Here is a 24,722-nt window from a genome sequence, read left to right as displayed (position 1 = left end):
GCCAATATTTAAACAGGGTTCATCTCATCGTGCACAGTCATTGTTTCCAGTCCATGTGAACGGATATGTTATTTACCACAGCAATATGTGTCACCAGGCTTTGCCATCAAGTAGTTGTCCAGTTACGGTTTTAAATTGTGACTTCAGTTTAAGGTTTGGCATCATCGAGCCTGCTACTGCAACTCTTACACACACTCACAAGTAGCCCCACCAAAACCAACGGGGACACTTGTGTAAGCAAGGGATCTTCAGTGCAGCACCAAAGGAAAGTTGTTCAAAATAGAGATTTCATCTGTTAATTATTATGTCCCAAAAGGCCATTGAGACCAAAGTTTACAATGTATCCTATTAGACACTGACACTCTGGGGTAGCTTTTCAAGCAGAGTCAGTGGAGATTTAGGCATATTTAGTATCTCCCATCAACAGTCAGTGGAGCTGTGGTGATATTCTCCTAAGTACCGGAGTAAAAATTACCCCCTTCCCCTTGGTTTAAAAACAAACAAACAGACCCTTAAAGGGGAGCAATGTAAGAAAAAATAAACTGCTTTAAAGACACAGCTTCCCTGTCTCCTGGTCCCAAACTATAACACAAGCTCTATAAAAGACCAGGTCTGCCAGATCAAGCAATCCTTTGAGATGGCTTTCATTGTCCTATAATAGTGGTCCACTAGCATTCTTTTTTTGTGTTTCCTGAGTCCAAGGCTGGTCATTTTATGAAACAGTCCATAGGAATTGCACCACAAGGTACATGGAAAATCAGAGCAACCAACTTTATCAGAGCAACCAACTTTCCATTCAACCTTCACGGGGAAAAGAAATTAAATTTTGAGGCAGCCCTAGAGATAAGTATACCACAGCTGCAAAAAGTGTGTACACAGGGAGCAGGTTACAAAGGTTCTCTTCTGACATTGCAGGTTAAAGTGAGTTTCAAACAGCAATTGTAAGGCACAGAGTTGGAGTGCCTTTTTACTTTAAAACTACCAACGAAAAGTTTAAAAAAAAAAAATCAATTTCTTTAAACTCCCTCCCCCCATTCTCTCTTCATACAACCATCATTAGGGGTCACAGCACAAAGCTACTATAGAGGTTCAAACATTACTGAGCCTTTTATTGGTTTACAAGGGAAAAGAAGAGTTCCCTGTGAGTGTAGGGGAAACACAGTATAGGCTCAGTGTTACCGTCATGTGCTATTAGGATTTCAATTCCAAACACTGAGGTTTCAAGACTGCATCTTTCCTTCTCCCCAGAACTTCTTGGCAGGGCAGCGCAGACAGTATGTAAACAGTTCTAAAAGGTTGCTAAAATAATAATTTAATTGACTGCTTCTGCACAGTTTCACAGCTTCATTGTTACATCTGTCCCTCTCACACTCACGCGCACACAAGGAATCACCGATTTGCTGCTGCTCCTTCTTTCCAGGCGGTCTGCTCTTTATCTAGCTGGTATATTCCCCTCTTCCTTGGCCATTTAAAAATAAACACACAGGGAGCAGTTCTGACATACAGCGAATACCACAGGCAATTTATAGGATGTCTTTTTGTTTAACTGTAGATGGTAGAAATGTAAATGGGGCATAATCTGCCGTTAGCTATTTGTTTGGCAAGTATTTTCCCCCACCTTTATAATAAATGTTGTATACTGTGATACTTTCACAAAGGAAAAATAAGGGTCATCAGACATGCCAAAAAGTAAAGTTCTGGGCAAGCACAGTTTCCGTTTCTCATTTTTTCCTTTTCCTTAAAGATTTGCATAAGATGGCACCATTCCCAAAGGGTTTTGAGGGTATTTTTTTAGTTGTTGCTGTGACCTAAACCCCCTTATAAAGCATCAGCAAGAGCTCCAAGCTTCTAGCTGAAGTTATGTGAATGAATACTTTAAAACATAATGAGCTCCAGGACACTCAGATGTTTTGGGGGAGAGGTTGTCCTTAAAGTCAGGTGACACAATGGGATTTCTTCATTCATGCTCTGCGGAGAAAGTTCTTGGTTTAGTGATGTGCACTTCACTGCCCCCATTGCCATTGGTGGTTGTAGTGATGATGTACTGCGTGGTTTGCTGTTGATTGGTTGTTTGTGATTCCAAGGCGTCACAGTGTGCTGATGGCTGAGACACACCCACCTGCACCCCACTGGAGAGTGAAGAGTTCTGTTTTACATCCAGATCGGGTTGACCTTCAGATATCACATAATGGGTCTGCACAGAGAGTAGAAGCACAAGTTACAGTGATGTTTCAGACCACCTGAATAGCCATCTTTCACTCACACCTTCTTATTACAACTTTTCTGTCTCAGCACTGGGGGATATTGTCTATATGAATGAGCGATTGTAAAATTAAACTGTATTGCATTCAAACATTTACAGAATAAAACCACAAACAGGATACTTTCAAAGTTGTAAGGCTCATTTAACTACTATAAAAAAAGGTTTCAGAGTTGCAGCCGTGTTAGTCTGTATTCGCAAAAAGAACAGGAGTACTTGTGGCACCTGAGAGACTAACAAATTTATTTGAGCATAAGCTTTCATGGGCTACAGCCCACTTCATTGGATGCATGCAGTGGAAAATACAGTAGGAAGATATATATATACACAGAGAACATGAAACAATGGGAGTTACCATACACACTATAAGGAGAGTGATCAGTTAAGGTGAGCTATTATCCGCAGGAGAGAAAAAGAACTGTTTGTAGTGGTAATGAAAATGGCCCATTTCCAGCAATTGATAAGAAGATGTGAGGAACTGTAAGGGGGGAAGGGGGGAGGGAGAAGCATGGGGAAATAGTTTTATTTTGTGTCAATTGCTGGAGATGGGCCATTTTCATTACCACTACAAACAGTTCTTTTTCTCTCCTGCTGATAATAGCTCACCTTAACTGATCACTCTCCTTATAGTAACAGAGAGTCCTATGGCACCTTTAAGACTAACAGATGTATTGGAGCATAAGCTTTCGTGGATGAATACCCACTTCGTCAGACGCTCGCACCCACGAAAGCTTATGCTCCAATACATCTGTTAGTCTTAAAGGTGCCATAGGACTCTCTGTTGCTTTTTACAGATCCAGACTAACACGGCTACCTCTCTGATACTTGTCTCCTTATAGTGTGTATGGTAACACCCATTGTTTCATGTTCTCTGTGTATATATATATCTTCCTACTGTATTTTCCACTGTATGCATCCAATGAAGTGGGCTGTAGCCCACGAAAGCTTATGGTCAAATAAATGTGTTAGTCTCTAACGTGCCACAAGTACTCCTGTTCTTTTTATAAAAAAAGGGTTAATTTAACATTGGCTAAAACCAACTGTATAATTAACCCACCCATGCAAAAAATTAAAATAACTAACTCACTTTACAATAACTCTGAAAGTCTCCTAGTTTGCCATACATTCCAGTGGGAGCTGCATTTTCTGTATCCTAGATCACTATGTTCGATCTCCTGCTAGACAATATGAGCATCATGGCAGCTTTCACTGAGTCCGTTCACACCATTCAGTTATGCAAAGAGTTTAACAATGACAAAAGTTTCTAAAAACTGTTTTGAAAATTCATTTCTGTCTGTAGCCGGCCTTAATAAATATTTACCTATCTGAAGTATTATAACTAATCAATACTACTAATTTGGGCCCTGATCCTGCAATCATTTATGCAAGGGAATAGTCCTACTGGACTCAGTTTGATGAGCTAAGTGGAACTATTTGCTCATGTAAAGCCACTCATACGAGTAAATGTCAGCCACACGGTGGCATCAGACTGTAAATGCTTTAGTACAGGGTTCTTCATTTTCACTTGTGTGTAGCAGGGTGATCAGCATATCCAACTAAGCAGCAGCTAATGATTGGCTTTGATTCCCAGCTCCTACCTGCTGGGCTTCTCCTTAGGCCAGGGCTTGCTGCTCCCTAGCTCTGCAGCAGATCACCCTGCTACCCCACCTCATAGGGATTGTGGTACTGCATAAATAATTAACTGTGTTTTCCCTTGAAGTAGATGACTGACACCTTCCCACCAAATAGATCCTTTCTTGCCTCCTGGACCCTAAAGAACAATGCCACATTGCTCCTCAGCCTTGGGCCTCCTGAGTCCCAGCATGTTATGTAACTAAGGGCTGCAAGCGTAGCTATGGACACTGCCCCAGTAGGGTACTTTGTACAAGTGTTGCAGAAGGCCTGTGATCTTTTAGATCATACAGTTCTCTCTCTCTGTCACTTACACACACATTCCGTTTTTATCAGTTGTAAGGCACGTAACTTCAGAAAACACCTTTACACGTAGCCTTGGTATGACACCACCACGTTTCCTACTTTGTGTCCCCCTGACATTTCTTTTGGTGTTTCTTTAATGTGTTCAGACCGAGAGCTTTATGTCTAATTCATCCTCCCAGAACAAAGACTGCCATCCTTCTGCTTACCTGGGTGACCGCTTTCACTTGCCCTGTGTTCACTGTGGTGACAGGAGTGCCTACCGCGGTCTCTGCGATCACATACTGACCCTGTGGGATGGTCATCATCTGAATTTCTGATGCTAGAAGAGAGGATCGAGAAATACAGTTAAAGACTCTCAGAGGTTAGTATGGATAAAGCCTGGGAGTGCTACAATGGGGCCTGTGACTATCCCCATTTTAATGCAGAGGTAAGGCTGACTGGCAAAGAGTACAAGTTTCAGCATGAAATGCAGTGCGGCTGCTTAAATGAAGATGGAAGTTGCATGCTGGCACCCAGTCTCCAAGGGCTGTAAGATTAGGCAGCAACTGACGCCAGGTCGTACAATTTAAGTGTTGGGCTTCTGGTGAGTTATCAACACAGCCTTCATCTGGGCAAAGTTTGAGCTCGCGTGGAAAAAAGAATCAGATACTTAGGGCCGGATCCTCAGGTGGTGAAAATCAGCATAGCCCTATTGACTTCAGTGGAGCTACACCAACTGACACCATCTCAGGATCTCTTTAGTCCACAGCCATCATATCCCGTTGTTGCCATATATGGAAGTATTCCTCAAGGATGTGTTGCTCCAGGATTCATAGAGGGTTGCTGGCCAGAGTTGCACAGGAAGGTACTTGACATCAGTTGTGAAAAGTCCATTTTGTGTCACCCTCTCTTAAATGAGCCTTTTCGGAATGCGTTAGGGCTTTCCTCTGAATTTAAACAATCCATTCTCCAAGGCAGACTTATTCTTGCCAAATGCACTCCCCTTGGAAAAGAGAAACCAGCCTGCTAAAACAGACCACTTAAAACACAAGGATGTGACTCCAGCCTGGAAAGGGGAAAGTCCAATAATAATAGTTTGTATTTATATAGCCCTGTTCCCCTTCAAAGTGCTTAATGAACATTAACTAATGAATCCTCCCAATCCTCTGTGAAGTAGGGAAGTGTTTCACTTCCCATTTTACAGCTGGGGAAATGGAGGAGAAGGGGCTAAGAGACTTGAATCCAGTCCCAAAGGGAGTTAATGGGATTGCTGACCTTCTCCCATTTCTGATACTTACGGTAGCTACGAAATGAGTTCCATGTGCTGGGTAGATATGTGTGCTGGACTGAGGACCCTTGCTGTTGCTGGAGAGTTTGGCTTGGTGCTGATGTCGTCGTTTGCATTTGGGAGGGGCTGAGTTCCTGCTGAGACTGTTGTGATGAGGGCTGAGTTCCCACCTAGAACAACACCATGAAAATAGACATAATTATTTATCTGCCAGCAGGATATGGATTACACGCATTTGTACTGCTGGAGGTACATTCCTCTTAGGTCTGGTCTACACTGGGGGGGGGGTCGATGTAAGTTACGCAACTTCAGCTACGTGAATAATGGGAAACAATGTGAGTCCTACGGACAGAGCATCAGCTGCATAGGGCTGTATAAAACTCCAGCGGAGAATGCTCTTTGCATTGAAAGCATGGGATACCTGTGATGACGATTGAGTTGTTGGGGCTGGCTCTGTGACCTGGATATGCTGCACCTGGATGGCATGCTGGGTGTACGTCTGGGGGTCATGCAGCTGTCCAACGTCCACCGTGGAATGCTGGGACTGGTGAGGTGAGGTAGCCTGGGAAAATCAAAGCAGAGCTGTGAACTGTAAACTCCCTAGGGCAGGGACTGTGTCCACCTTTCTGTTTGCATAGTACCTAGAGCTATGGGGCCATGATCCTGATGGGGATCCTGATGGGGACCTCTGGGCACTATCATAATACAAATATTAAACAATAAGCAACACTTGGAGTGATCAGTAGCCTGCATTACAACAGGGTTGTTGCTAACTTGTAAACAGGGCTAAAAATTGCATCATAATGGAAGGTAAATGAGCAATTTAGTGGCACAAAGAGACAATTCTCTAATTATTAAATCTATCGATTTATATGGTGCCAATTACCATAGCATCTGAGTGCCTCACAATCTTTAATGTATTTATTCTCACAACACCCCTGTGAGGTAGGGAAGTTCACTGTACAGATGGGGATCCCAGGCACAAAGAGACTAAGGGCAAGTCAACATTTCAAAATTAAGTCGACCTAAGTTAGGTCAACGTACAGCCACCACAGTAATTCAATTGCTTTTGCATGTCTACACTACGCTCCTTATGCTGGCGGTGCGCGTCCTCACCAGGAGCACTTGCAAAGATTTAACTGTCAGTGTGGGCATTGTGGGACGGCTTCTGACAGGCAGCGCCAGTCAATGTAAGCAACGCAGTGTCTACACTGACACTATGTCGATTTAACTACGCCTAAGCGCTACACCTCTCGTGGACGTGGAGTTATCCAGTCGGTGTAGTGGGCAAGTTACATGGGTGGGAGCTACATTTTAGTGTAGATGCTTACAGAGTTAGGTAGACATAAGCTGCCTTACTAGCTCTGTAGTGTAGACCAGGGCTAAGTGATCTGCCCAAGATTACACAGGAGTCCGTGGCAGATCAGGGACTTGGACTCCCAAGTCCTAGACTAGTGCCCTAACTACTGGACCATCCTTCCTCTCTGTAAATGTTTGTGTTCATACATTCCAGAACTGCATATCCATGCTCTGATTAGATACAGATCTATGTTAGGGGAAAGAAAAATGAAGTTTCCAGTGTCTTACCTATTAAAGACTCTTAGGGCATGGCTAAACTTGCAGATGTAGAGCTCTGTGAGTTAAACCCGCCTTCGGAGAGCGCAGTAGGAAAGCGCTGCAGTCTGTCCACACTGACAGCTGCTTGCACACTGGTGTGGCCACATTTGCGGCACTTGCAGCGGCATTGGGAGCAATGCATTATGGGCAGCTATCCCAGCATGCAAGTGACTGCAACGTGCTTTTCAAATGGGGGGGGTGGTGTGGAGTGTGACAGGGAGTGTGTTGTGTGTATGTGGGGGGCTGAGAGCATGTCAGCATGCTGTCTTGTAAGTTCAGACAGCAGCAGACCCCCCCCGCCCCTCGCCTCTCTCTCTCACACACAGCATTCCACACTAATCTGTCTCGGAGCACACTTATCTGTCTTGGAGTAGATAAGCAGCCGGCTGTCAGAAACGGAGCTTTCAAACGGCATATCCGCATTCCTACAGCGAGTTCAAAACAATGAGAAGAGTGGCCACTTGACTTACGGGGATTATGGGATGTTTCCGCAGGCTGATCAGAGCGCAGTAATGCAACAACTCGTCCACGCTGGCACTGCGGCGCTCCAATGGGGGCGCAGCAAACGTTATTCCACTTGCCGAGGTGGAGTACCAGGACCGCTGTAGCCGCGGAGTCAGAGCGCTCTACATGCCTTGCCAGTGTGGACGGGTAGTGAGCTAGGGCACCCGGGGTCCTTTATTGTGCTGTAACTCGCAAGTGTAGCCAAGCCCTTAGAGGCACCAACTTCTGCTTAATTATAGTAATTTAATTAGAGACATCACACCTTGTTAAAATCAGTTCAAAGCTGCAGGCACCAGAATCTCAGCAGCTGAATCATTAAAACTTCATAAATTCATGTCAAATGGTTCCAGTATTTAGGCCATCGTTAACAAGGGGTGCAGCATTGCTAAAAATGAGCAACAAAGGGACAGGAAACAGCTCCCCATTTCAGGCTCAAATATAAGCTGCTTGACGCTTTCAGATCCACCCAAGCAATCAGAGGCTGAAGGGTTTAAAGGAGCTGCTCTGGTTGTGCAAAGCTGCCTGAAATACATTTCCCCAGCTCCACTAATCCCATTACCCTCTATATTTATTTTTAAGGGGGTTACTGAAGGTCACAGAGGACGAATACCCTAAGAGTGAATACATGGGGAAAGCAAACACTTTCCAAACGTTCAGATTTTGGCTCCAGGTCTCTGGGGGGGGGGAGTTCAAATTGCTCCTCCCAACTGCAGAAGTGGGTCACCCACTGACCCACTTTGTCAATTCCTGAGGGGCAGCCCCTGGAGCAGCACCAGCAATTTAGCTCGAGCTTCAGTCTCCAGGTGATACCTACCCAAAACCTTTCACCATCACAACATTTTTTTTAAAGTCTTCAAAACTGGTGTCACTTAGGCTTGGGGAGAGATATAAGATACAGCCTCAGTAGATTACCTACCTGGGCCACTTGCACAACCTGCAGCTGTATGTGCTGGGGCTGCTGCAGGCCAGCTGTAGATTGTGACACAGGGATGTACTGGATTCGCTGATAATCTCCCTGTGGGGTTCGATAGTCTGTCGTCAGGGTCTGGGACAGTTCTGTCATTGCTTGCGTCAGCAGATCTGTTGTCTGAGGAAGACAGGCACACAGTGCATCATGCAATATTATCTCTTGGACTGAATACTTTGCACGTTTGTACTTAACCTAACCTAAATCACTGAAGCTTAGTCAGTAATTTAGAAGAGTTTACTGTGTATGGAGCTCCACTTAATGAGATTCTGTCAGCAATCAGGCCAGTGGGAATGCTCTGTTCTGCATCGTGGGGGACCCATATTTTCATGCTCACTCTCTTTCCTTACCACTGGCAGGGACAAGGCATACAGGAAGGAACTGCATTCTCTCCCAGGTTTAGAGTTACTCTCCTGTTACTCGATGCAGCTGTGCTCAGCTTTTAATTGCTGGTGGGCCACCTTGCCAAAGACCGACATTTCAGACAACCACAAAATAATCACATCTTGTGATGGGGCTGCAATGGCTGTGTCATGCTGGTGAGTAAATGTGAGAGAACAGTTCATAGGTTCATAGAGTCTAAGGCCAGAAGGGACCACTGGGATCATCTAGTCTGATCTCCCGTCTAACACAGGCCCGAGACCTGCCCCAGAATAATTCTTAGAGCAGCTCTCTTAGAAAAACATCCAGTGTTGATTTAAAAATTTCCCATGATGGAGAATCCACCATGACCCTTGATACATTGTTCAAATGGTTAATGATTCTCACTGTTTATGCCTTATTTCCAGTCTGAATTTGTCTAGCTTCAACCCCCAGCCCCACTGGATTGTGTTATGCCTTTCCCTGCTAGATTGAACAGCCCGTTATTAACTATTGTTCCCCATGCAGCTACTTACAGACTGTGATCAAGTCACCCCTTAACCTTCTCTTTGTTAAGCTAAATAGAACTCTTTGAGAGACAAGGTGGGTGAGGGAATATCTTTTATTGGGCCAACTTCTATTGGTGAGCGAGACAAGCTTTCAAGCTTACACAGAGCTGAAGAAGAGCTCTGTGTAACTCGAAAGCTTGTCTCTCTGAGCAACAGAAGTGTCCAATTAAAGATATTATCTCACTCACCTTGTCTCTCTCTAATATCTTGGGACCAACACGGCTACAGCAACGCTGCATACGAGCTCTTGGAGTCTATCATTATAATGCATATTTCCCAGTCCTTTAATCATTCTCTTGGCTCTCCTCTGAACCCTCTCCAATTTATCAACATCCTTCTTCAATTGTGGGCACCAGAACTGGACACAGGATTCCAGCAGCAGTCACATCAGTGCCAAATACGGAGGCAAAATAACATCTCTACTCCTATTCAAGAGTCCCCTGTTTATGCATCCCAGGTTTGCATGAGCTCTTTTGGCCACAGCATCACACTGGGAGCTCATGTTCAGCTAATTTATCCCTCAAATCTTTTTAGAGGCACTGCTTCCCAAGACAGAGTTCCCCATCCCGTTAAAACAGCCTGCACTATATTCTTTGTTCCCAGATGTATACATTTACACTTAGCCAAATTAAAACACATATTGTGTGCTTGTGCCCTGTTTACCAAGCATCTAGGTCACGCTGAAACATTGACCTATCCTCTTCATTATTTACCACTGCCTCAATTTTAGTGTCATCTGCAAACTTTATCAGTGATGATTTTATGTTTTTTTTTCAGGTCATTGATAAAGATGTTAAATAGTGTAGGGCCAAGAACCAATCCCTGTGGGACACCACTGGAAACAGACCTGATCAATGACAATTCTCCATTTACAGTTACATTTTGAGACCTATCAGTTAGCCAGTTTTTAATCCATTTAGTGTTTGCCAGTAGTCTTGCTATTTTGTACAGATGTAGTTTCACAAGACTGTCATCACATCTCTACACTTTTCCACCCCCTGGCTCCTGGGAACAAGGGTTCCATCTCCCGTTTCTCTTCCCTAGCTGTTGGAGTGCAAGGATTTAATTCTTGCCTTGCAATAGGCCGAGGGACCCAAGAGTTTCATTCTTCCCTCTGCATGGAAGGGAAGCAGGGGAATTCAGAAACTTCCAACGCGGTAGTCAATATTCCTCATGCTGCCTGGCACTGTGGAGAGTGCCTCTGTGACTGGCATTGTGCCCATTCTGCTTTAGATCAAGTAATGCTGATCACGTGTGCAGAATCTAAACAGCCTCTGGCTCAGGAATCAAAGGCTGAAGCTCTACACTGACTCTTGCTACCTGGGCTAGTGGGTTCCAAACTTAGTGCCAGCCAGTCCCAGCTACAGGACCTATCTTTGGCGATCCTCAGCGCCCCGCTTAATTCAGCCTTACTCTCACTCAGCCATGTGCAGAGAAATCCACATGCCAACATCACACTGTTACTATCTTCATTCACAAGCCAAAAAGAGATCTGGATTCACAGCTGGGAAATGTAACCGTTTGTCTTTGGAACATTCTGAAAACCTTCCTGTTGGTATAACTGAACTGAATGGTAAGTGCCATCCTTATGATCTACAGGACAGCCAAGCAAGAGAGGGTCCTAGGCAGCCAGAGATGAGTTTATTCCCCATCTGGTCCAGCTGCTGAAGAAGCAGATAAGGCTGCTGCATGAGTTACAGATCTTGCCTGGGATTCATATTCCCCCAAAGAGCAGGATGCAAAGTGGCTGTTCGTTTTTCTCTGCTTGTACCAGCCCTGTCAACCAGAAAATGATTTCTACAATAGTATTTTAAGGTGACACAAAAATAAAGAGGAAGTTCTGCTCCTTGTGGTTGTAGCATTTTTATTCAAGTATTGGAGCAAACGCGTGCATCAAGAGCTCTATCTAGAAAGTCCTATTCCAGCATATGGGCACTTCAGTTAGGCACATAAGTGCACAATTTACACATCTTAATGCAGATTTAAATGCCCAAATACTAGAATGTGACATTGTAACGAAGCTGAAAACTGCTCTTTGCTTTGTGTTTATACAGCCATTGAGCACAACAGGCCCAGATCCTGTTTGGTATTTTTAGGTGTTATCATATTAGAATAAACAATAAATAAATAAACAAAAAATTGTATCCACAAGCTCAGAATTATTCTTTATAGAAGTAGAAATTTTGTCCTTTCAGGAGCCTGGTCTGTGTTTCCAGGTTGAATAATCTTTTCTCCAAATATATTCCAGCTATCCTACCTATCTAAGTGAAGCAGTGCTGCTCTGTGCTATTGTATTTACTAAACATGAAGAAACAATTAACACTTGGCTAATCCGATGTATCAAGCCAGAAGCATCAGGGACATTTTCTGTTAGTACAGTGCCTAGCACAATAGGGTTCTGGGTCTCTGACTATGGCCCCTAAGTGCTATGGTAATATAAATAATAATAATAATTATGGATGAGTTTGCCCTCTCTCAAGCACACTCTGGTCATGGTTATTTACAGTTTCAGTGAACAGTCTTGAAATAAAGTTTAAAGTGTGGATGACATTTTTAAAATTTTGCAGGAGTTTGGTCCTTTGCCATTCAGGGGAGACTAGAACAATTTTCTGGTCTCTGCCAATCGCTGCCTTGGGAGTTGGGAGTGTTGTGGAGGCAGCACGCTTCACCAGTGGTGATGGAGGGAGCTCAGATCACTCAAATAACACCCCACCCAAATGACTAAGGGGTGGGTTTGACTAGCACTAAAGGGAGTTTAATCCAGTCCTCGGCCATTAGGATGGAACATGAGATTTTCCAAGGCGCTAAAGTGATTTAGGAGCACAAGTGCCATCAACTTTCACTGGCACTTGTGCTCCTAAATCACTTAGGTGCTTTTGAAAATACCATCTGGTGTCCATAACACATGGGGAGTGAGGACAGGAGAGGATGGGGGTAAGGCTAATGGGCAAATCTTTAGATCTTCAAACAGGGAAATACAGAACCTCTAGAGGAACAACAGTAAAGTGCATAGATTCATATACAGAAGTGATCTATGGGAATGTCTCAACATAAGCCTTGTAATACCAAAGTGATGGGAGCCAAGCAAATGCTAATAATAATTATAATCTAGGATATCTTGACTGTTTCACTCAGATGGCCTGATTTACCATCCTTTGCATTCTTACCACAACAGTCTCTCCAGTAGTGCTGTCAGTGGTTAAAACTGCAGGGGTGGAACTGATGACGGCTGCTGCCAAGGGCGTGTGTATCGTGTTAGGGAGCTGAGCAAACTCAGGGTGCTTCTTGCGAATGTGTTGTACCATCTTGGTCTGTGGAGGGGTGCAGAGAAGAGGGTTAGGGAGTTGGCCAGTGAGATTCCTCAGCCCATGCGATGCTCAGGTCCCCAGTGAGAAAACACAAAGACCATGGAGTTCATATTAATTAGACTTGCCTGACGATGAGCTTTTGCCTCTCAAACTTCATGGCCCCATGGACCAATCTCCCCCGCACAGTCAAATGTTTTGAGTATTCATTCAGAAGAGAGCAGAAAGTCTCTTCTGTCTCTGACTCCCTCCTTCCTCTCTTTACTACCCATCTCATAAAAAAAGACCATCAAAAGAAACCTAAGGGGACAGTTTTGAAAAATCTATGGACAAAATTCACAGAAGTGGCCCTGAATTTGGGTACCTCAACCCTGAAAAAGGAAAAAAACCACTCTTTTAAACTCATGTACCCAGGAAGGGCATAAGTATTATCTCCTTTGGCTTAGGGATGTGTTTCTGGAATATGGTAGGGTCTGAATTTAAAGTGCTATAACTATTCTGGAATAACACTCTGTGTAAACACTTTTATTCTGTAATAAAAGTGTCTACATGGGAAGGTATTCTATAAGAGCTTATTCCACAATAGCTATTCTGGTCAATTTCCACATATAGACAAGCCCTGACAACCAGGCAGATAAAGCAACTTACCCAACATCACACAGCAAATCAATGGCAGAGCTTGGAATAGAACCCAGGAATCCTGACAACCAGTTCCCTAATCTAACCACTAAACACTTCCTTTCTTTGTAAATCAAGTAAACTGTGTTCACATTGTTAGTACTCAGTTAGCTTGAAATCTGTTGTCTGATTCATGATGAAAGGGCTGAACCCCTCGATTGACCAATGCAAGAGCTGTGGTGGAACAACGTCACTAGGGAGGGGCTCTGTTCTGAGGCAAGGAGACACTCACAGTACCTTACTGCTGTACTGTTTGGAACAGTGAGGACAACAGACTGGTGGAGTGGCTATTGTGCCCGTGAGCTGGGTGTGAGTACTCAGCATGGGGTCTGGCTCTCCCGGTCCCGCTGGGCGCAGTTTCCGGATACTCGGAGGTAGCTCAGCACCGGGATGGTTCTTCAGAATATGGGCTTTGCGTTTGCTGGCACTCTTGTACACCTATGGGTCAAAATTTTTGAATGAAAGCAGCCTACTTCACACTGCACAGAAACCCAGCACTACACAACTACTTAGGTCAGGAATTGAGGAGGAAACCCCTGTTCAACTGACATTCAAAGGGGAAATGTCATGGGAGGCAGAATGTAATCACTGGAATTGGAATTTGCCTAGGCTACTAGGATTAACATCTCTACTGTTGCTCAAGCATCACTGGGTCTTTAATAAACTATAAGGGATCAGCAAGTCTGTTTTGAGTCTAGTTTCTTTAGACACATCATAGGAGCTACAGTTAGAGAAAAACAACAAAGTAACCTTTTATAATAATCTAAAAAGGAAGCAAGCAAAACAAAACTAAAGAAACATTCAGCAAGGAGTGGGATGCTCTTCTAAACCACAGATAGGAGGCATCAGTGAATCACATGATGGAGGCAAGAAAAGTTGGTGCAACTTTTCCAGAATAAATAAAAGTTCATATCAGAAACAGGTCAATGAGTGGGTTATACTCAGAAAAAGCACGCACCCACCAAAGGTAAAGGAGAAGAAGCTGCAGGCTACACAGAACACTGGGAATCACTGGAATGTGGCTAAGAAGTGGATAGCACACAATAAAAAGTCTTAGGTCCAGATCCTTCAAGGTAAATAGGTGCCTAATTCCCTTTTACAAGTGCTGAGCACCCACAGCTCCAACTGAAGTCAAAAGAAACTGCGGGTTCGTGGCACCTCTGAAAACCAGACCTTTAGTCTCGTGGGCTCCAACAGTGCAAGGAGCTTGTGGTGTGTGAAACAAGCTGAGCCTACAGAAGCTACAAAGTGTGCAACCCCCTAATTAGAAATTGCAGAGCTACAATTCATTTGCAAACTTAACACCATTAATTTGGGCTCGATTAGGGACTGGGAGTGGCTGGCCCACTACAAAAGCAATTTTCCCTCTCTTGGTATTGACACCTCCTCATCAATTATTGGGAGTGGACCACATCCACCCTGACTGAATTGGCCTTGTCAACACTGGTTCTCCACTTGTAAGATAACTCCCTTCTCTTCATGTGCAAGTATATCTATGCCTGTATCTGTAATTTTCACTCCACGCATCCGAAGAAGTGGGTTTTTACCCACGAAAGCTGATGCCCAAATAAATTTGTTAGTCTTTAAAGTGCCACCGGACTCCTCGTTGCTTTGATTGGTGACTTCCTTACATACCTTATCACAGTACTGACAGAAGTAATCTCTGTTGGGTTTGATGATGGGCAATGTTAGCTCTGGCACCTCCTCAATTTTCATGTCTGGATGTCTCTTTGATAAATGATTCACCTAAGAGAAAGAAGCAAATCAGAATAAAAGAATATATTACAGCTGGAAGCTAAACAATGGACTCTTCTCTTGGTCACGGGGAGTATGGATTCCCCAGTGCAGTGCCCCACCAAAACGTTGCTAACCAGCAGCGCCCCCACCCATCTGATGGCACTGGGGTTCACATTCATTTGTGGTCAGTTACTGGAGGTGAACCTAGTCACCCTGCATCCCATTTCCAGTTTCTATGGCTGAAAGACTTGCTATTGGAAAAAGCAAAAATACTCACACAAATTTCCTTTGGTGAATGGTCCTGATACACACTAGTTTAATTTTGTTTGAGCCAGTGCCATGGAAAACCCAGGCGGGGGTCTGATTCAGACTGATTTTTCGCATTACTCCAGAATTTGCTGGCTCCAGGCAGCACTACAGTTTGTGTGTGTAACAAGGTTCCCAATGCACTGAGCATCCTTCCCCACTAATCTCACAGGGACTGTTTCCCGAAGTGGCATTTTATTTCTTGTGGGGCAGATACTAGAATGTGCATGCCTGATCCACATAAGATGAGAAGAGGATCAAACTCTCCAGGGCTGGGAGCAAGGTGTCCTCATCAGAAGCCCCTTGGCTATGTAACTCTTTATTAGCAGAGATCACAATCACCCTGAGCCCCTGTGGCGTGCAATACAGATGTGTTTGCACAAGCTTTCCCTCAGTGGCAAAGGCTGGTGAGGTCCCTCACAGGAAGGAGAAAAAAAAAGAGAAAAGAGAGAGAAATAGTAGTGGGGGACAGAGGAATAAAACAAACTTCCTAGTAAATAATAGAGGAACGTCTGGAAACTGAGCGGTGGAGCCTCCCTGTCCCATCTGGACTATGCAATTGTGTTACTAATCTCAAACTTGGTGCCCAGATAGCACTATGATGGATGTATTATACATCACAATGCTTATATACCATGGGGATAGGCCAAAAAGAAAGGAAAGAAACAAAAAGAGGATCCTTTGTAAGAACTACAATTCCTGCAGTTCTTTCTCAGCATTCCTCTGTTCTAATCACCTGAAATCTGTAGGCATTTCTTTATTATTCACTAAAGCTAAATACTTATGTAGTAAATCATTCCTAATTGACAAAAGTTCATAGGCAGAGATCTCAAGAGCATCAGGACACTAACCAACATGCCTCTCCTCCGGAAGCCCATCATGCACAGTCGGCACTTGAACATGAAGCTCTCGTAGTCGGTGGAAGCTATCCGAGGCTTGAAGGTTTTAGAGCGGCTGATTCGATCAGCTTTCTTAGCTTCTCTTTCTGGATTATGCATCCTTTGCATGTGCTCCCGGAGCTTGTCTTTCCTCTGTTTAGGACAACAGTCAGAGAGGAAGAAAAATCAATTTTATAGCATTTGTTTGTTAAAGGGGTGGCCAAAACATACCATAGAGAGGTCCATTCTTGGAACTGTCATCTCCAATGTGGAGCAGGCTGCTAAGATATGGATGGAGCATGGTATGCTGGGAACTTTTGCTTCTGTGGGCTGCACCTTCATTATTAAAGAAGCTGACTGGAGAACTGGATCAGTAAGAAGCTACAGAACACCTTTCATTTCTAAGTTTATGGTTGGCAGGCACTGAAAGCTGTTACCTGTCTAATGCTAGTTCATTGGTCTCTGAGAGATGAGCTGGTGGGTCTCAGTCTAGTTCTCAGTGGCAAAGGGTTCCCATGACTACAAGTTGGCACGAAATGTAACCCTTGATGGCAGAGCCCAACTGCTGACTAAGCTGCAGAGACCAAGCCTACCCCACTCCCCCGCAACCTCTAGAAATAGTCCCTCAAAGGCAGAGACGAGGCTTGCACCTCCACCGGCTGTATCTGGGTAGAGGTCTCAGGGCTGAATTATGGCACTTTTCACAAACACATGCAAAACATAAGGGGAAAATACAGAGGGCAGCTGCAGTTCGCTCTGTTCAATGCAAAGATGCACATGTATCCATTTTTACTTATCTTCCTGACTTCAGTGGGAGTCCTACTTAAAAATGATCTCACTAGGTGGCCCACTGTTGTACATTTTTTCCACCCAACCGTTTCCATTTATGCACCTTTGTCCTGCATTCTGCATTATGGTAACAATAGCTACTAGGGCTGATGTTATCCATGCTGTGAAAGGCTTTATAATTATAACAATGTAGTAACATTTTGCACTTTTGCAGCAGCTGCTGTCATCTCAAAATGCTTTACAGGCATTGTTATCCTTCTGAGGTATCATAGGTTTTATATTATTACACCCATTTTACAGATGGGGAAACTGAAGCCTAGAGAGATTAAAGTGACCTGCCCAACGCCGCACAATAAGCCAAGATCACAGCTGGTAATGGAAGCCTGGAGTCTCAACTCTTGGGCACAGCCCATTACACAATACTTCCTCCCATAAACAGAGTATTTCCGTCACTTTTCCTCTAAAATAACCCTTTCCCTAGGCAGCATGAATGCCATTGTTTCATTTGTCCTTCTAGTTTGATGTTATGATCACATTTTGCTACTCTTCTTAACTTTTCAGAGGCTGAAGCATCTTATAGTTTCATGCTGTGGTAACCAAACTTACAACATTATTGTAGTGTGGATCTTACCAGAAATCTCTCACATGTGTTTATTAGATTTTTGCTCCCCTTTGGTCCAGTTCAGTTTCATACTGTCCCTTTAAAATTCTCTACAGCAGTTAAATTCCGTCTATTCTGTACTTAGAGTTGTAATTTTAGGATCAGATGTCCATAGCCACTTCTTAGAACTTATTTCTCGTGGCTTGTCTGGGATATTAGTCCATTGATCTCAGTAAAAAAGATTTCCTAAACCAAGTAATGGGAAGCACAATGTTGGTGGCACTTTGCACTAACGCTATGCAACAAACTGACTCTACCAGTGGATGGAAGGAGGATGGACCTGCCCGTTGGTGTTAACAAGCTTATTATAAGCAAGAGCTGAATTGTTTGCTCAGGACAGAGAGAGTAATTCAAAAACATATGCTGCAGCACACACACTGCATGGATCGGTGCATGCAATCTGCATGCAAATCTAGCGTGTCTACAGGTGCTGATTGTTTCTGTTTCTGGGAGGACAATCTTGCTGACAAAGGAGGGAGAAAATGCTGTTCCGGTATCGCTTTGGGAACACCACAGCCCATTAGATATGTTACCTTGAACTGCTTGCCACAGGTGGAGCACAGGAAGTCCTTGCGGTCCGAGTGTCGCAGCATGTGGAGCCGCAGCTTGTCGGGACGGCAGAAAGCCTTGTCACATTCCGTACACTGGTAAATCTTTTCCGAGTGGAAGCTGCGCACATGCTTCTTCACCTGGCAGTGAAGACCACAGAGAAAACTCAGGGCACTCAAGATACGGAGCAAACAGACCACGGAACCGTCGCAGCAGCTCTTAGCAACACTAGGGGGAGACTTGGTTACTACTGAAGCTCTGTTCTTTGGATAGAATCCATCAGCACAAGAAACTGAACAGCCTTGAATAACAGTTTCCAAGAACACATTAGACAAAACAATTCCCTAGTGGTGCTTTGGAATCCTATTCTCTTGCATATCTGGGAGATGTGGAGATGGGAAGAGTTTTTAAGAGTTCTCTAGTCTGTTCTAGGGAAATCTCAATTCTTCAGTGTGAAAGACGTGGTTTACCAGAATACTTGGGGTCCTGATAATAGCTTAACAGATGCTAACAGCATAATGAATGAATCCTCGTAATCTTTGTTACAGATCTGCATGGACACTCTGATCTCCCTAGGAATGATTCTTGAAGGCACCTGCAATTGCATGATTGGGCATTTTAAAGACAATAAAAAAGGATGGCTGATGTAGTGGCAATGGTTTTACTAGACCAACATCTTCGAGTTACATGGTTAGCTGATGCTCATTCCCTCTATTTCTTTCATTTGAAGGAAATCTGAGAACATAGATTAATTCCTTTTGATCAGAAAGAATTAGGTGGCAGTTACAGTATGCATGGAACATAGGGAGCAGTTCATTTTGAACACCTTCCTGCATGCAGTTTCCTTTGCATGTTTTAGGAATGTCTTTGCCTCATCAGGTGCACAGCAAGATCTTTAATAAAACAGCTATTAAGGCTTGGAATTCCAAATCCCAGCACTGAAAAGAACAGGATCTTTGACGCAATCCTTATTTTCCTCCTGCACCATGGAGCCACTTGGTATCTGTATCTGCTCAACAATAATTACTCAGGGAAGTAGACCATGATTTCTGATGATTAATTCCCAGAGTGACTAGACTTAATTATTCATACAGCCGCATATGAAAAAGTGGAAAGAATTTGGGAACCCTTCCATTACTAGATCAGTTTAACTGGAAAATCGATGGGGGAGATGGTCATAGCTTAGGTAATTAGCTTGTTATTTCCTTTCTGCTCCATGTTAACAGAGGCTGGATTATTTTGGGGTGGAGGGGTTTATTAATAATCCCCCCCGTCTTTTCTTCTTTGAACTTTTGGATAATACCTATCAGTTCCGGGATGTATCACTTGACTTGAAACTGGATTTCCGTGTTTGGTCTCCGGTCATGGTACCTTAGTGAGATATATGTCATTTTCTTTATTCATGTTAAGTGTAATGAATGTATGTAAGGTAGGTTTACATTTTTCTCACCAAGCAAGAAAACAGTCCTCTAAAATTTCTGTAATGTCTTTCATCTTAGAGGACCCCACAAATTGCACAAAGGGGTTACATCACCCACAACTCAAACGCAGCTACTTGTATGAAATGTGGAAATGAAGAGGAATATATTCAACTGAACCTACAGGAGGAATTTATGGAAGCAGAACATACTGAAATGCTCTGAATTACTGCCCTGGAGTCAACAGCATTACTCTTGCAAAAAAGGCCATGGGATTTTAAATATATAACGCATTTTAATATCTAAGTTTAGTAGTTAGGGACAAGTGTACATTCTGATGTCTGCTGCATCCAGCAAGAGGGAAAAACCTGTTGTGCCATGCATCTCAAACAACCCTGTACGATCAAGAATTCTGTTTCATGTTGTCCAAAAGACTGCACCAACCACACTACACCATGCTGGGGTATTGGATCACTACTGACCGAAAGGGAAAAGTGCCATCTACAAAATGAACGTTACCACTTCCTGCAATGCTGTCAGTTTTCCCATCCATAAATCGATCCTGCTTAGCTTGTAAGAGCATACAGACTTACAGCATAAGCTGGCCTGAATGGAAACAGTACTGAGAAGCATTACACATGCCAAAGACCTGGAAGCCATTGCTTCTGGTCAGCACGGCACTCACCTGGATAAAATCGGGAAAGCGCTTTTTACAGGTAGGGCAGGTGAAATAGCCATCATTGACGTGGATTGCCACGTGATCTTTGAGCAGGTCCAAGCGGTCAAAAGACTCAGGACAGAAAATACAGGAATATGTTTTCTGGTCCAAGTGGAACTTCATGTGACTCTCCAGAGCACCGCTGTTGATAAAACCCTTATTGCAGATGTCGCAGGTCAGAGGGCAGTTCCCCTCCCGCCCATGGAATCGCAGGTGCTGATCCAGCTTGTCCTTTTCCCGGAACGCCTTCCCACACTGCAGGCATTTGAAGGGACGGAAGGACTTTCGGATGAACAGATGCTGAAGAGCTGCATTCTGAAAGACACACCCAAGAAAGAAGATCAGTGTTTATTATCACATACAGACTTTACATACAAGTATTGTCAAATTTAAGTGAGCCCAGATATTGAGCAGTTAAATCTCAAAAACTCCTTTGAGGTAGAAATGTATTATCTCCATTCTACAGATGGAGAAACTGAGGCAGAGAGCGGTTACAAGACTTGCCTAAGGTCACACAGTGAGACTGTAGCAGAGCCAGGAACAGAACTCAGGAGTCCTGAGTCCCCGTACCCTGCTCTAAACACATTTTGACACATAATTTTTCTGTAACATAAACTCACTCTTCCCTCTCCAGGGTGGGCTTGAGCCTGAGAGGTGTTGGACATCTGTAGCTGATCTCTCAGGACAAGGCTCTGGGTATTTATATTTGTAGATTAGCCACCACATTGAGGCATCTCCCAATTACTCATACGCATTGTCTGTTAGCAGAGCCTCTGGGAATCTGCAGCCTTTTGGGGGGTCGGTTTCTGCATCAAGGAGCATCAGAGAGATCTGCAGCAGTGGTTTAGCATGGCCCCAAACTAATAACGCTGGATCAAGTGGATCTCTGTGCTAACCTAAACCTTCTCAGTATTATTAAAAAAGAGGAATGGGAGTTTTAAAAACATTACAGCAGGGCCAGATAGGCAGCTTCAAGAGCAACACGTAATATCTTGTGGGGAACCCACACAATTCTACCCTTAAACGCACAGTGTGTGTGTGTTTGTGAGTGAAGTAGAGAAGTGAACACACTCACAGAGAAACACATACAGAGTTCTGGTAAGAGCTTTGGTAGAATTTTGTGGGCCAATCAAAGGTATTTGATTATATCTAATCAAGCATTAATTGCATTTTTATTCATTACAATGTTTAGACATTAAACTCTATTAAAAATATATTTTTAAATTAACTTACTATGTATCTCCTGCTATTGTTCTTCCTTCTCTTTCCCTTTTCCTTCACTCCATTTCTCTTTCTTTCGTTCTCTCTTTCTACCGTATATCTTTTCTTCTCTCTCTCTCGCCCCCTTTCAGTGTCTGTTTTCCTTTGATCTAGTTTTCCTATAACATTTAACAACTGCTGTTTCTTTCCTTCTCCTGCTTTCTAGATTAGACAAATCCAGCGAAGCCCTGCTCAGCTCCTGATCCCTGCTCTGGCTGCTGTAGGAGCAGTCACAGTTGGACTTGCAACCTGTGGAAATAGTTGGTTGCCCAGTGGGCCTGCATTTCAGTAGTGGCCAGGGACTTTTTATGCTGGCTGGCAGTGCATATGGGAGCAGACTACATTGACAAATATGAAATCCCATATTACAGTGCAGAGGACTGAAATGGTCTGGGGATTCAGCAATTTCTCTCGCGGTGCTATTGAAATCTAAGGAATTTTTACACTCTTTCAAGACAGGATCTCCCTTCCAGTGTTTACTGTTGTCTCCTTTCCACTCAGCTTCTCTGATTTTTGTTTTTTTTAATCCACATCCATGCTAGTCAGGGAAACAAGGCTAGAATGCTGCTAGTTACTGTGTTTGAACATGCTCGTTATTAGCATGCTTTAGAGTAAACAGAGTCTTAGAGAACAAAATTCCCTGGTTGAAACCATCTCTACTCTCCTTTATTTATGGGACTTCTTGGCTGGCATGCGTTGCTACTCTTGAGTCAGTGTCAAACAGCAGATACTGATGAAGCAGGGTTCAAAGCTGCTCTGTCAGAATTAGAAGGCACCTCGGAAGTTATTCTGGAGTACTGGGCTACAGACACATGAAGAGAATCTGAATGGTTCTCGTCACTGTCTAAACTGTAAAGGAGGAAACCGTCCACTCTTTCTAGTAAAAGCGAAACGTAACAGCAACTGTTTATAGAAAATGACAAAACACTATATATATATATATATATATATATATATATACACACACACACACACACATTTCCCTTTTCCCATGTAATCTCAGACACCATCCCATGACATAAGGAAAATTTCTAGTCACAATCAGAAGATTTTGGAATGTTCAGCGACACCAGTGATTAATTTAGCTGAAATCCCGAGTGCCTTATAATGGACTTCACTGGAGTTGGGAGTCACTCTTATACTGTAAAAAGCGACTGAGTCCTGTGGCACCTTATGCTCCAATACGTCTGTTAGTCTATAAGGTGCCACAGGACTCTTGTCGCTTTTTACAGATCCAGACTAACACGGCTACCCCTCTGATACTCTTATACTGGGGGCATGTTACTCTGTTACTGAGTCAAATTTTGGGGTGGTTGGTCTTTATTTTAAGACACAATAATACCTCAAAATCCTACAGCACTTTTCATAGAATTATTGACATATTGGGCTGGAAGGGACCTCAAGAAGTCATCAAGTCCAGCCCCCTACACTGAGGCAGAGACCAAATAACCCTAGACCATCCCTGTCACGTGTTTGTCCAAACTGTCCTTAAAATCCTCAAGTGCTGGGGATTCCACAGCCTTCCTTGGAACCTTATTCCAGAGCTTAACTACCCTTGTAGTTAGAAAGTTTTTCCTAATTCTAACCTAAATCTCCCTTGCTGCAGATTAAGCCCATTACCTCTTGTCCTACCTTCAGTAGGCATGGAGAACAATTGATCACCGTTCTCTTTATAACAGCCCTTAACATATTTGAAGACTGTTATGAGGTCCTCCCTCAGTCTTCTTTTCTCAAGACTAAACATGCCCCGTTTTTTTTAATTTTCCTCCAAGGTCAGCTTTTCTAAACCTTTTATCATTTTTGTTGCTGTCCTCTGGACTCTCTCCAATTTGTCCACATCTTTCCTAGTGTTGCACTCAGAGCTGGACACAATGCTTCAGGGGAGGCCTCACCAGTGCCGAGTAGAGCAGGACAATTACCTCCAGTGCCTTACATGCAACACTCCTAAAAACACCCCCCAGAATGATAATAGCCTTTTTTGCAACTGCATCACATTGTTGATTCATATTCATATTCAATTTGTGATGCACTATAACCCCCAGATTCAGCAGTAGTACCACCTAGCCAGTTTTTCCCCATTTTGCCATTATGCATTTTCCTTTCTAAGTGAAGTACTTTGCACTTGTTTTTACTGAATTTCATCATCTTGTTGATTTCAGATCAATTCTGCAATTTGTCACAGTCATTTTGAATTCTGATCCTGTCCTCCAAAGTGCTTGCAACGCCTCCCAGCTTGGTGTCGTCTGCAAATTTTATAAGATACTCTCCACTTCATTATCCAAGTCATTCATGAAAATATTGAACAGTACCAGACACAGGACTGACCCCTGAGGGACCAAATCAGACAAACCCTCTCAGTTTGTCAGCGAACCATTGATAACTACTCTTTGAGTACGATCTTTCAACCAGTTGTGCACCCACCTTCTAGTAATTTCATATACACCACTTTCCCTAGTTTGCTTATGAGAATGTTATGTCGGACTGTGTCAAAAGCCTTACTAAAAATCAAGATATATCACTGCTTCCACTAGGCCAGTAACCCTGTCAAAGAAGGAAAATAGGTTGGTTTGGAATTTGTTCTTGACAAATCCATGCTGGCTATTCCTTATAATCCTCTTATCCTCCAGGTGGTTAGACACTGAATGTTTACTAATTTGTTCCAGTATCTTTCTAGGTATCAAATTTAGGCCTACTCGTCTGTAATTCCCTGGGGTCCTCTTTGTTCCCCTTTTTAGCCAAGGATCTCAAGGCACTTTGCAAATATGAGAAATTACGCCTCACAGTGTCCCTGGGAGGTGTTGTTATCTCCCCTTTACAGATGGAGGAACCGAGGCAAAGAAAGGTGAGGTGATTTGCCCAAAGTCACACAAAGGCAGAAACAGAACCCAGAAGTGCTGACTCACAGTCCCCACCTCTAACAGCTAAAAAAACCATTTCTCTT

General features: G+C 43.5%; 1 protein-coding gene across 2 annotated transcripts in view; it reads right to left on the bottom strand.

Annotated features, from left to right (window-relative positions):
• Positions 1-1,435: 1,435 nt before the first annotated feature.
• The window catches only part of PRDM10 (PR/SET domain 10), a 71,805-nt gene continuing 48,518 nt past the window's right edge, over positions 1,436-24,722 (bottom strand). For both annotated transcript variants that reach the window (XM_024209616.2, XM_024209615.2), the window contains 11 exons: positions 20,489-20,836; positions 18,370-18,525; positions 16,360-16,539; positions 15,101-15,211; positions 13,703-13,903; positions 12,650-12,793; positions 8,503-8,673; positions 5,887-6,027; positions 5,476-5,635; positions 4,405-4,517; positions 1,436-2,194 (listed from right to left, as the gene is read on the bottom strand). In XM_024209616.2, coding sequence (XP_024065384.2) covers positions 1,958-2,194; positions 4,405-4,517; positions 5,476-5,635; positions 5,887-6,027; positions 8,503-8,673; positions 12,650-12,793; positions 13,703-13,903; positions 15,101-15,211; positions 16,360-16,539; positions 18,370-18,525; positions 20,489-20,836 — 1,962 coding nt within the window. In that variant the 3' untranslated portion in view covers positions 1,436-1,957. The remainder of the gene's footprint in view (positions 2,195-4,404; positions 4,518-5,475; positions 5,636-5,886; positions 6,028-8,502; positions 8,674-12,649; positions 12,794-13,702; positions 13,904-15,100; positions 15,212-16,359; positions 16,540-18,369; positions 18,526-20,488; positions 20,837-24,722) is intronic.

The sequence above is a fragment of the Terrapene carolina genome, unplaced genomic scaffold (genome assembly GCF_002925995.2).
Source record: "Terrapene carolina triunguis isolate 2854851 unplaced genomic scaffold, T_m_triunguis-2.0 Scaffold374, whole genome shotgun sequence".
In the NCBI taxonomy this organism is placed as follows: domain Eukaryota; kingdom Metazoa; phylum Chordata; order Testudines; family Emydidae; genus Terrapene; species Terrapene triunguis.
This window is presented reverse-complemented; position numbering and strand designations above follow the sequence as displayed.